Source organism: Scyliorhinus canicula, chromosome 13 (assembly GCF_902713615.1).
Source record: "Scyliorhinus canicula chromosome 13, sScyCan1.1, whole genome shotgun sequence".
NCBI lineage: Eukaryota > Metazoa > Chordata > Chondrichthyes > Carcharhiniformes > Scyliorhinidae > Scyliorhinus > Scyliorhinus canicula.
This window is the reverse complement of record NC_052158.1, coordinates 106,742,331-106,755,994: the sequence shown is the minus strand read 5'-3', so window position 1 is coordinate 106,755,994 and position 13,664 is coordinate 106,742,331. Positions and strand designations below refer to the sequence as shown.

At 43.7% G+C, this 13,664-nt stretch overlaps 1 protein-coding gene across 7 annotated transcripts in view; it reads right to left on the bottom strand.

Moving 5' to 3' along the window:
- LOC119975416 (inactive N-acetylated-alpha-linked acidic dipeptidase-like protein 2) overlaps window positions 1–13,664 on the bottom strand; it is a 1,151,524-nt gene that overhangs the window by 182,400 nt on the left and 955,460 nt on the right. For all 7 annotated transcript variants that reach the window (XM_038815043.1, XM_038815042.1, XM_038815041.1 and 4 more), the window contains one exon: window positions 2,972–3,118. In XM_038815043.1, coding sequence (XP_038670971.1) covers window positions 2,972–3,118 — 147 coding nt within the window. The remainder of the gene's footprint in view (window positions 1–2,971; window positions 3,119–13,664) is intronic.

The window sequence follows — 13,664 nt, the reverse complement described above, 5'->3', positions numbered from 1 at the left end:
TTCAACAGCTGTTTTAAGTTCAGGCGTTTTTCTGTGTTCTGAGGCAAGAAAATTTGGTTTTACTGCTTTAAGTATTTTGTTTTCAATTTTCGGGCATTTCCCTTTTAAGTAGGCGTGGTCCGGATGCTCAGACGTCATGACGCTCATGACGTCATGCGTAGGATTCAATTGCGCATACGCAAATCGGCCTTCCTTTACTGTGCGGTTTTGTGTCCACTGCGCATGCGCATAACGATCCGCGACCAAAATGTTTTGAAACTGAGCGCAAAACGGGTGATTGTAACTGCGCATGCGCGGCTTCCGTTTCCTGCGCATGCGCAGATGCAGTTTGTAGTTCTTTGTGCCCCATTGACTGTAAAATGTGGTCGGACGCCATTTTATCGTGGATTTCAGCGTTTTTTTCTTTCTGAAAGTTGTGAGTTACCTTTTCCTTTCGATCTGGACTGGATTTCAGCGTTTTGGCTTTGTGAAAAATTCAAGGTATTTCTTCTTTTTGATCTGTACTTTTCACTCGCGATTTCTTGTTTTGATAGTGATTGTCTGAGTTTTGCATCACTCAGTCTCTGTGCAGTTTGGTCTCTGAGCATACCATGCTATTAAAATTCTTTACAGTACTCTTCAAATTTGTTTAGTATTGTTTGTAAGTCGTTGCTGTCTTCATCTTTTGAGTATTTAAATCCATTATATACTTTCCTCGCTTCATGTCCTGCAATGAGCATTGCTATTTAAATTTTGTCTGAGGCTGCTGCTACATCATTAGCTATGATATACAAATCAAACGTTTGTTTAAACATTTTCCAGACATTTCTTACTTTGCCGGTCGTGTCCAGCTGAGGTGGGGTTCCATGCCACATCCTCGAATAAGCGATGTCTTCCTAAGTCCAATGTCCAGTGGGAGATTTCCATGCCATTTTGTTCTTTCTGTATCTGCAGCTGAGTTGTCCTGTAGTAAGCGTCTGAAGCCAATCCTGGTACCGTGTGTTGTTCCTCGTGTCTTAATAAAGCTCGTAGTCTCAAATGTGGAGAAGATGCTTTATTGTGAATTTGTTCTCTCTTCAGAGCTTAACTTACGGCTACCTCAAATGCTGCCTGCCTGTGTGTCTGTGTCCTGCTACGAGTTCTGCCTTCTGTGAAGTGTGTCGTCACTTCCTGTCCCTGTGTATATATAGCTCTCCCGTGCTTCCTCTAGTGCTTGCTCAGTTGTATTGCATCTACTCAGATCTACGATCACCACACCCGTGTTGATCAAATTCTGATATTTTGGATATCCACAATTTTGAATCCTCCAACACTGACGATGGTGATTTCAGCTGCTGGTCCCTACACTCAGGAATCCTCTCCATAAATCACTGCCTCAGTATACCTCTTTCTTCCTCAAAACATTCCTCTTTGGTCAATGTTTTGGTCACCTATCCTAATGATCGATATCAAATTTTGTTTGACAATAGCAACCGCAAAGCACATTGGGATGCTTGACTCTAAAGCTGCGATATAAATGCAAGATGCCACTGTTGATATACTGACATTAAATATAGTCTGGAATTTGACAAAATTAATGCACAGCAAATAAATCTGAACTTATTAAAATCTCAGAGGACATTCCAACGCACTGCTCTCCTCTTTTATTGAGGAGGAGGATAGTCTTGGAACAGTTAATATTTTATTCAGATTTAATTAAGTCTGGCAAAATGTGGGCTTTCCTGAGATATCAAAATTGATTTAAGAACTGACTCTTTATTCAATGACACAGTCACACTGCACACTTGATGTTACTGCTTTACCACATTTAGTATATCCCTCTAGATTTCATAGTACTGAAAACATCTAAAAAAAAATGGTGCTTGTGCTTGTCATACAGATCATTGCAATTCGTCTGAATGTGATGTGATGGTGCTGGTAAACTGTTCACGATGCAATGCAACAGCGCATCCACATTAATTAACAGTGATGCTGAACTGCACGTTTCTATATCTGTACGGATTTGGTTCATAAATGATTGTCGATTGAATGTCAGCGATTATTTTCCATCAAACAACACAGTTCGGAGAGGAATAATACACAATACTTGTTCAGAATTTTACATTTTCAGAAGAAGCTTGGTGCGGCCCCTGGATCTACAATGGGCCTGAACTTCCTCAGAGTGGCTATCAGCGTCAGATAATTTCAGCCCAGTGTTTATGCAAACAGATAGCTCCAGCTCTGTATCATTTTGTTGAAGGGGCGGTATGCCAGTCAGTACATGCCTAACCGTTTATGGGTGGGCCTTTTGAACAAAATGAGTAAATGGTATAGCTGTACACCACCTGCTCATCACTTCAAAAATGCCACCTTCAGAACACTAATATGACCTGAATACACTGAATCTATTCCTGAGTTTGGTCATCAGGATTGGGTGTGTAGGTTGGCAGCAGGCAGCAGTGTACCATTAGTTACATAAGCTTTCTGAGAATTGTTTTCTGGAGCTGTGGTCCGCAATACACAGGAGACTAACACAAATTAAACTCAATGCCATGATTTTCACTGACTTTGAGAGTCAAGTAATCCAGGGGATTGGAAACTCCATCCTAGAAGATGCAAAGCCATTCATAGAATGTAAGGACAGGTTACGGATTAAAAGACGATGTATATGCATCTGCTAATGAGCTCAATTTAAACTGCAAGTGTTCATTCTGACAACAAATCTTCCTTAGTTTCCAGGTATACCCACGTATTTATTAAAACCGAATAAAGTAATGTAAAACAGGAGAAAACAACTCCATTTCACTGCAGCAAATTCCCCACAGAATGGAAATGAACATTATAGAGGGAGGTAATAAATTATACGATTGTTTTTTTTGTCCAATTTTACCATTTGCGGAATAAATTGATTTCCTGAAGGATATTTAGCAAAATTGTGAAATGACATAAACTGGCTTCCTGGGGGCTACAATGAAACAAGCAGCACAAGTCAAACTACAAAAGGAATAATTACCATTGACGTTTTTGACTCGTGATATGCAAATTGAACAGTTGGCACTCCAAGATGATTTATGAAGAAATTACTGTTTCCTTCCACCTGCACGGAGTTGACCTTTGGTCCTGAACAATTTTCTTGACTTGTACAGTTTAAGGAAAACCTCTGCAAAACAGGAAAAAAAAAAGCAGAGGTGAAATGTGTTGAATTTGAATGCTACATTCTGGCAACCTGTAGACACAAGCAGGGATTGAACAAAATCAATGAGAGCAATGCCAAATGCTAAACAAATAATTCACCGAGAACCAGCTGTTCTAAATTCCAGGATGACAGATATTTCAAGGGCACGAAGCGTGTTCTTCTAAGAAATGGATGACTGCTTCATAAGTATAGCCAAATCTCACATGAGGCTTGGAAGTTGAAGGAAAACGGTGTCTATGCTGACGGATCTTTTAGTCTGAAATTTTGCCATGGCAACAGAAAATAAGAACGATTGATCATGCCACAGCAAATATCATATTTTTAACACCATGAAAGACAAGGCACAAAGTAGTCACTGTTTAATTTCTCAAGTTATTTCCTTCTGAAGGATGTTTTACTACAGAAGGTATTCATTTTGTAGACAAGGCTCCGGAGGTGCCCACTGAACAGGATACATGGAAGAGACCAGAGTTCTTTTTGTTTATTGTTTCAAGCACGATGGTGTTGCACTTATATTGTCCTCAATCTCAGCTGAACAGAGAACTGAACATGTGTGAACTGGTAAACAAAGCCATGGGAACCATGGGTGCAGACCTTTCTTCCATTTCACAACAGCTCATGACTTTCATGATGCATATTGACAACAATTTAACAATGGCTGTCCAACAGTATCAAAAAATCTGACACAGCACCTAAAGTTCTCAAACGTTAACCCCACAAGTGCGTAGGACACAGGATTAAGCTGCTGGTCTACCCAACTTGCTTCAGTAATAATGGAGGGAAAATGTCCATGAAAACATGGGGAAAAGGTCATTCATATTTTGTAAGAAAAAAAACCTAATACAGAAGGAATATTTGAACCCAGTCTTATCAAACATAGTCAGGCTGCAGTCAGCAAATTTAAATTTATACATAGTCTATCCAGATTCTATCCTCTAACACCCACATGGTCATCAGAGTGCAGTTCCCTCCAATACAAAAATACTCCATCCACTCAGCGCTCACAGGCTACAGAGACTTAAATTCCCCCAGTTAAATGCCAGAAAAAAGGCAAAAAGTAATTGCCCGTGACATCATGGCAGCATCCAACTGAACATATGATTAAGGAGGTTTTGTAAAACTGAGTGCAGCGGAGCCAAAGTGAAAACCATCCAGTGGCTGGTGTAATACATGACAAAAAGCAAGGAATTCCCATTGTTGAAGTTCAATAATTGGAGCTCCGACATTCAACAAAAGTATCTCAAGGAAGAGTTCTCTTCCAGCCGCCTTCATGAATTACTTCCTCTCGGTCATAAAATCAGGAGTGTGGTTGCTCATTGATGATTCCATTAACAATTCCTCATATAATAACATAGTTCATGTGAGTCTAGAACATCCAGTGCGAGACTTCAGCGAGGGGAGCCGGGCTTTAAAGGTTGAGACTTCAGCGAGAGAAACTGGGCTGCAAAGAGTGAGACTTCAGTGAGAAGAGTCGGGTACAAATAGCGAAGCTTCAGCAAGGACAGCAGTTTATAAAGAGTGAGACTTCAGCTAGGAGAGAGTGCTGTATGAAAAGTGTAACTTCAGCGACGGGAGCAGTGTATAAACAGCGAGATTTCAGTGAAGAGAGCAGGGTATAAAGAGTGAGAATTGAGTGAGGTTACAGAGATATATGCCCTCCCCAGTAAAATGTCAAAAGAGTGTCACTGCACTTTATGAAACCCGGGGACAGAAGTCCAGTATGAAGGAGAAAGGAGGACAGTTGTAGTATGTGTGCTTGTATGTCCTAGGCCCATACAGTGGAACATGATTACTAGTCCTTGGACCCCCTTGCCACTGGACCAAAGCCTTGTTCCATCAAGCTCGTGTGGTAGTTGGTAATCAACAGCCACCCACGTTAAAAGAACTCACACACAGGCATCTTCCATCCTTTATTCTACTTGGAGCTTCAACACGGTAAGTGAGCCTCAGCAGGGTATGGGAAACATTTCAAAGCCTCCTTGAAAAAGTCCAACATCCCAACAGACACCTGAAAATCCCTGGCCCAAGACTGCCCGGTGAAGGAAAAGCATCCGCAAAGGAGCTGAACATCTTGAGATTCATTGCTGAGAGCAAGCTGAAGTCAAGCGCCGACAGCGCAAAGGAGCCCGTGGTAACCCGAGCACCCCATCCATCCATTCCTCAACCACCGTGTGCCCTACCTGTGACAGAGATGCATTGGATTCCTCAGTCACCTGAGAACTCACTTTTATTGTGGAAGCAAGTCATCCTCGACTCCGAGGGACTGCCTAAAAAGAAGTCAACACCTAGAATATAGGCGACAAATGGAAGGTAACATTCATAGAATTTACAGTGCAGAAGGAGGCCATTCGGCCCATCGAGTCTGCACCGTCTCTTGGAAAGAGCATCCCACTTAAGCCCACACCTCCACCCTATCCCCGTTAACCAGTAACCCCACCTAACGCAAGGGCAATTTAGCATGGCCAATCCACCTAACCTGCACATCTTTGGACTGTGGATGGAAACGGGAGCACCCAGAGGAATCCCACACAGACTCTGTAAAGACAATGACCCAAGCCGGGAATCAAACCTGGGGCCCTGGATCTGTGAAGCAACTGTGCTAACTACTGTGCTACCGTGCTGCCCAGGCACTCCACTCACCCATTCCTCAACCACAGATGTGCATTATTGACCATGAAACCACGACAAAAAGAGCAATCCCCCCGACCTTCAATGGCACCAACATGGTCAAATCTGCTTCCATCAGTATCTTTGGAGGTTACTACTGACCGGAAACTTAACCGAACAAACCATATCACCCATCGTGGTAATTTAACTCTGCTCTTGTAGCCAATGCCGAAGCTAGGACTGTGACAGAAAACTTAATACTTGCCTCAATTTAACCGTAACAATACAAGAAGCTGAGCACCATCTGATCAGAGCAGTGTATTGAATTTGTGCTGTTACTGGACCTAATATAATACCAGCTCCATCACAAGAGGAGGATTCAACTGCAGCAACTCTACAAGGTGACTTTGATAGTGCTATCCTGCAATCTCCATTGCAGAGAAAATAAAGAACAAAATATGTCCACAGGAACACCCTCAGACTTGTATCTTCCAGTCTCCAGGCAACTCCACTTTCTCCTACTGTCCCAATGCCATTCTTGGTTTTTGCCACCTCTTTTTGCATCCAACCCATCTCCACTCCCTCTAATGTCTACCACCAAGTTCCTCGCTTTTCCAAAAATATTGCTCTTGAACTTTCTTTCTCTCCCATCAATGTTACTCTTTCCCTTAGTGGTGCTCCTGACCTTCCATCAGTTCTATCTTTACAAGATTCTGATTATACTTCCCTCTTTTCTCCCTCATCATAATGGGACTGTGCATTTCTCAGCCTTCTCTGTTCCTCCCACCAGTGCCATTGTCAATCTTTCCTTCTCTCCTTCTGGACTCTCTTCTCTTCTCTCGTGCAAGCAATGGTCTTGGATTCTATCCTCAGCACTGTTCCAGTGTTTCTATTCTGATTTTGAATGCTCTTACATTCTGTGGTGGGAACTCATAAAACATGCAAATACTGGAAAAGCAAGAAACAGAACAAAGGAATCCCAGATTGGCATTCCGGAAGAAGCTTCACCCTGTAAATTTGGTGCACGGAGAGGGTACATAAAACTCATTGATGGAAGTGAGCTTAGCTCTCATGCTGCCATGGTTTAGCAGAAATGAGTTTGTTAGAGATCACTGTGGCTTCAGTAACAAAAAGAAAATCCGCACAATATCTTTTCTGAGCTCGGGCTAAAAAAGGTTTAGTTACAAAAGCAGCTTGTAGAGTGAAGGATGGGTAAGATATCAACATTTTTCTGCAGCACTAGCAGAAGGGGAGTAGTGAGCAGATTTCAGCAGCAGCCAGTGACAGCACACAAATCACTAGAGCAAGGGAAAGCTATTAAGAATAGACTCATTGTAAAGAGCTTCTTGTGCATTCTACAGCTGAGGACCATAAAAGACCATTGGCATATTTATAGTTAAGACGCTGCTAGTTGCTTTGCCTTGTGTCTAACAACTGCCGAGGGTCAAATTTGGTGTACTTTTAATAAAAGCTTTTTTTTTGTCAGTTTCTTTTCAATGTATTTGAAGAATGACAAGCTACAATGATTCCAAGTGGCATTATGTTTATTTGGTGAATGAATAGCCGCGGTATTTGAGCACAAGCAAAATCATAATGCATGCGATGGAAGAGAAAAATATGCCTTTCTCCAGCTCATTAAAGTGCTTAAATGATTTGCGGACATCAACTTTCTGCTTCTTCACATTCCCTCAGTTAAAACATTTTCCTAACTGAGGGAACAGCAATGGGGATTGTTGGAACGGTAAGCTTCCTGGGCTTTAGATGCCCTGCAACTTGCATGCAGGCTCACCCAGGCCCAGAGCCACTGATCTCTGGACGGTCGTACCACAGGGGTACATCAAACCATGTGCTGGGGGACTTGCTACAAGTCCCCATGCAAGGACTGCCCAGGAATTTCAAAGGAAGTTTACATTTCTGATGAGCTACTGCTCTGCACCAGAAACCATCCGATACTCCGATTTAAATCAGAAAGCGGGATTTACTGGCTGTTCCTGCCGGTGGGAAATTCCGGTCCCACGCCGGTGCATGGGTTTCCCGGCGACGAGGGGGCTGTCAACAGGAAATCCCGTCGACAACGGCAGGACCGGTAGATCCCGCTGATAGGCCGCGGGCCAGTGGGAAAATTCCATCCCGTGGCTTCAGACGGTTATGACTCCATTAGCAGAGAAGTTACCCAGGAAATTTAGATGGATCAAACCACTTCTACATCCTGGGTAAATATTCTACTGACCCCCCATCCCTCAGCCCGACCCCCACGGGAACCCCCGACTACACTGCAACAACCCGCACCCCCTCCCCATAACCACTTGACCAAACCTCCCAAGTACCCTCCAACTCTGACCACTCCCCACACCCACCTGACCAACCTCACCCAAGTACTCTCCAACCCTGACCACCCTCCTCAACCCGAGTACAACCAATCTACTACCACACCAAACCCTAATCACCCTCCCCATCATGTCTACTCCCCTACATGCCCCCCCCCATTACCTGAATGCCAAACCACTCCCCCCAAACACCAGATTCCCCAACACATTTGACCACCTAACTTCCTCGAACATCTGATGCTCTTGCCCATCCAAGCCTTACTCTCATGACCACCCTAACCACTCACCACTTACGTTGCAGTCTTACCTCCTTCCTGGCTTTGCAAAGTGGTTGGACTTTTAAACTTGCCCATTTTAAGGCAGCTCTGGGGAAATAGGAATTCCACCCAAACAGGGAGTCCCTGCCCTCATCCATGTCATTAGCCTTGGAAGGGTTGGATGAACATTTTGTCTTTCAGAAGATCAAGTGGGAAATTCTAGTTCAGGTGATGTTAGGTCAGGAACATTTGGACCTGGCCTATTTTCTTTTCTTTTTTAAAAAATTTAGAGTACCCAATTATTTTTTCCAATTAAGGGGCAATTTAGTGTGATCAATCCACCTACTCTGCACATTTTTGGGGGTGAAACCCACTCAGTGAGGGGGAGAATGTGCAAAATCCACACAGACAGTGATCCAGGGCTGGGATCGAACCTGGGTCCTCAGTGCCATAGGCAGCAGTGCTAACCACTGCACCACCGTGCCGCCCAAGCTGAGAACTTTCATCTGATTTCTAATAGATTAAACTGTGGGAGTTTATCAGGAAAACCAAATCAGTTGATATGTAGATAAATTGTGTTCGCCACTGGTATTGCACTGGCAGATTACAGTGCAGGCGACATTTTGTCCAGCCCTTGCACTATCATCAATATGGAGTCAAATGCTTACCAACACAATCCAAATATTGGGAGTGATCTACCGACCGCTTCCCCCCCCCCCCCCCCCCCCCCGGGATTCCCAAAGGCCCTAACGCTTCGTGTGGACTTATCAGATCTCGTGAGATGTCGTGATCTGGGTCCCGCCCACAATGGCCGGGTCTCAGTCTCGCATGGCTATGTGAGTTTAAGGACCCGCTTAGCCTTGCTCGTGCTGGATCCAACGGCCACCCAGCATCTACTGGCCTCACTGAGACGACCCCAGCAGGGCGTCGTTCAGTACTGGCCCCCACAACGGGAACCAGGCGGAATGGTACCTGGGGAGGGGTCTCCCAGGCAATTGGAGGCCGCCAGGCAGGGTGGCACTCTGGCACTGCTGGTGACACTTGGGCACTTTGACACTGCCAGCCTGGCACTTCCAGGGTGCCCAGGTGGCAGTGCAAGGGTGCTCGGCTGTCATTTTTCCCATGTCAGGATTGGGCTCGGCTGCCCTGTCTGTGTAAGGTGGGGTGCGGGGGAGGGGTCTCGATGACCCCTTTATAGGTGAGATGGGGGAGGTCCGGATGTTGCATCTGGGAGTCGAGAGATTGGGACGCCATTTAAAAATGTTGTATCCATCTTTTCCTGCACCGAGGAGCTACTCATTTCAGGGAATGACGCTGAGTACAGCCTGGGGAGGGAGGGTTCATTCCCTGCCAGAGCACTAAAAACAGAGTGCCGTTGGATAGCGGGGACATTCCCAGAGCAAATCCTGCCCAGAGTGGACTTTTTTGCTAAATATGTGTAAATTAATCCTGAAGCAATTCAAAAGGATCATTAACATGCTTGACCTCTACCCATGAACATCACTAAATAATGAAATCCCAAGGCTCTGTACCCCCTTGAAACACGTTAACACCTCAGTTGAAATAGTGGAATGGAAAATTATAAATTATATCTGCCTTTCATTATTCCGCAATAATATTTTGTGGTTTAACTGAATTAGTAAGAGACATGGCATGACAATTCTGTTTATTTCTGTCCTTAAATTACTGTACTGAAAAATATGTAACTATTGCCAAATATTCCCTTCTTAAGGAAGGGCAATTTTCTTGACTTCCCTTCACCACATTGGGCAACATTTTGCAGACCTCCCCCTCAGCTGACATGTTGGATCCCAAACCCAATGTCAGCGATTCAACATACTTGCCGGTGGTCCACTGATCTGTAAATACAATAATTTTCTGAATGACAGATTGATTGTTGAACCTTGCTGTACAAACCATCCATTAGCCATTCCCTTTCGGAATGGCAACTGCGGAGAAGAATACACAATTTACATCAATTAGATAGGAATTTACTGGGTTAATGTGATGACAACATGTTCACCCAGAGTGACCGCTTCACTGGTCGGTTGCTGCAAATTGAAGTGCGTTTGAGAAAGATGGAGACCATCGGCTGAGTTTTAACTTGTAGGAGTGTGTGGGTTTGGTAGCAGGTGGGCTTTGACAGTGCATGACTTCGGCATTTAACTGCAGCATATCCAGCTTCATGAGAGCAACTCCCTCAGGAGAGGTGGGTTGTTAATTTCACTATGTTAATTGCTCAATTAGAGCAATATTAACGTGGCTTTTGGAATTAACTGTGGTTATGAGCTGCCTTGAACTTGCCAACGCAAACAAGGTGAGAACACATCGGCAAAGGAGGGGCTGAAGATATAACAGGGAAATATGCCATTAAGTACTGAAACCTCACAGCTGCTTTCTTGACAGCTTTGTTCACAGTACCTGTGTAGAGAGGTTACTTTCACAACATTTAAGATTTATTTGTTTGATCTCCATTCTTATCTATTATAGTAGCATAGGTGCTAATAACATGGATTTACTTTGGACCTGAGATGTGAAGGAGTGATCAACAGAATTGGAATCTCTTTGATGTGAACTCTCACCTCTACGTGCACTTTCACCAGAATCACCGTCATGGTCCACTCACACTTTCCTGCTAGCAATGAGCTGGAAAGCACTTTACTGCAGACCAATGGGGAGTTGAGACCAAGGCTAGGGTTACATCAATCCTATCTAAGTAATTCACCTGAGGAAGGAGCAGTGCTCCGAAAGCTCGGGTTTGAAACAAACCTGTTGGACTTTAACCTGGTGTTGTAAGACTTCTTACTGTGCTCACCCCAGTCCAACGTCGGCATCTCCATATCATATCTATCTAAGTAAGCATTTATCACATGCAAACCATTGGCAAAGGCCTATAACCATTTTTTTTGCTTGCTGCATTTTTAGTGGCACACTATCTATGAATTAAGATATAATTGCAAACGCCCTGGCATCAGGATGGCACTGCTGCCTCACAGCACCAGGTTCAATTCTGATTGGTTTACATTAACACTGCAATGAAATTACTGTGAAAAGCCCCTAGTCACCACACTCCGCCACCTGTTGGGGTACACAGAGGGAGAATTTAAAATATCCAATTCACCTAACACCACACCTTTCGGGACTTGTGGGAGGAAACCAGAGCGCCCGGAGGAAACCCACACAGACACGGGGAGAACGTGCAGACTCCACACAGAACATAGGCTGCTTTTGCCTTTGAGAGGAAGAGCTGAGGAAGAGTTTCCCATGTACTATCAGAACCCTCCACCTCCCAGTATATCAGGAAGGTAAAATTCAAAAACACAATTTCAAAATGGCATGCAAATGCGTTTTCAAAATGCATCCACCAAATGCTACAAAATACAAATTGTTAATCTGTACTTTGCAAAAGGTATACTGCAGTATAAGCATCTAGCACATGAAAGGTTAATGTACAACTGAGTACAGTGCCATGGGCACAATGATGGAAGAAGCACATGACCCTCATCAAGTGTTATTGTGGTGTTGGACATGGGCGCGTGCAGAGTATATTGTAAACCGTTCTTGTAGTTAAAGACTTATAGGTAAGCTGCGAAAAATGAGAAAGACTCAATCAAACCTATCGAGATGTAACCAACACTCTACACGATACTCGTAGCAAAGGAATAAAAACTTAGAACCTTGCTAAAATGTAGAGACAAACCAAAATGCTGGAAGACTAAGAAAAATTCAACAAAGCATGCTGACACTAAAAGAAGCTCCAGCAGCAGGGGTGCAGTGGAAAAATCACCGAGGAAAAAAATGCCAAAGGAAAGTTGGGGAGTTGAAGGCAGAGATTTAACACTCCTTCCTGCAGCAAAAGAGAAGACCCCATTGAATCTCCTTTGAAGTCCAGCTTCAGAGTGTAGGGTCAGCAGAACTTGCAACAGTGAGGTCAATCTTTTAACATTCTGGCTACAATAAGTCCTGACAAAATCTTGAAGTAATTTGGTGTCAGAAGTGCAGTTTGAAAGAAACTCGCCACTAAAACTTGATCCCCGAATCAGAGCCTGAACACATGGCGTCCGAGTTCATCGAAAAGAAAAAGAGAAATAATTAATTAGTTCAGGAAATCGCCGCTGTTCAGTTTGTTTAAAAACACGTAGAAGATCAAATTTGACAGACTCGTGAATCAGAGAAAAAACAAATGCGGAAGTGGAGAAGTCTGCAGGCAACCATCATTAAATTGTTTCTTCAAGTTGAGCCGATCGGCATTGTTACAGAACCTTTCAAAACCAGCAAGCACGGGAAATCCATTTGTCTTCGAATGAACATGTCACTTTGAAATTCAAACAGCTTTTTTAAAAATTAAGGGACAATTTAGCGTGGCAAATCCACCTACCCTGCACATCTTTGGGTTGTGGGGTGAGGCCCACACAGACACAGGGAGAATGGGCAAACGCCACGTGGACAGTGGCCCGGGGCCGGGATCGAACCTGAGTCCTCGGAGCCGCGAGACAGCAGTGCTCTCCACTGTGCCACCGTGCCGCCCCATTCAGACAGCTTTTAAAGCAGAACACATGCTTTAAAAATTTGAAACATGGATCAGAATTCCACACGTTCAAGTCACTAAGTACTAATCCAACGCTCAGATCAATCACAAGATGAAATGAAATGAAAATCGCTTATTGTCACGAGTAGGCTTCAATGAAGTTACTGTGAATTGAGGACTTCGATTGGAAAAGATTCTTAAACTTAATTAAAGTCAGAAGAGTGGGTAAACATGTTGCTTCATGCAGTAGGCCCAAGTGTGGAGGAGATTATTGCAAGACAGGGAATTAATAAATCATCTGCACAATTCCAAGATCGTTCAACATTTATTTTAATCTATGAAGCAATAAATTCAGCTAAATTGAATAATCAGGCGAACATTCATCAATAATTTGTAGAGAATTGCAGTAGGTTGTGAGTACAGGGATTTAAAATTGGAACTCATCAGAGGCAGAATAGTGGCAGCAGTAGTGGATGGCATACTCTTTGACCGCCGGGAAGCAAAGTAAGATCTAGCCCTGGAAAAGCATTCCAGGTAGTTAGACAGTTAGAAATTCATGAGCTGCACAGGACCACTTAAAAGGGAGAGAAAAAATCCTGGTGTCGAGGTCAGCCCACAGTCCAGATAGGTAAGCAACAAAGACACAGGGACACTGTACGCAAACCAGCCAGCAGAGTAATTATGGCAATATTGTGGAGTTAAGAGCAACCACAGGTGAGATCAATGTCCTTCAAATTCAGGCCAATGCTTTCAGTTTAACAGGATTAGACAACATAGCAAACTGTTCAGGG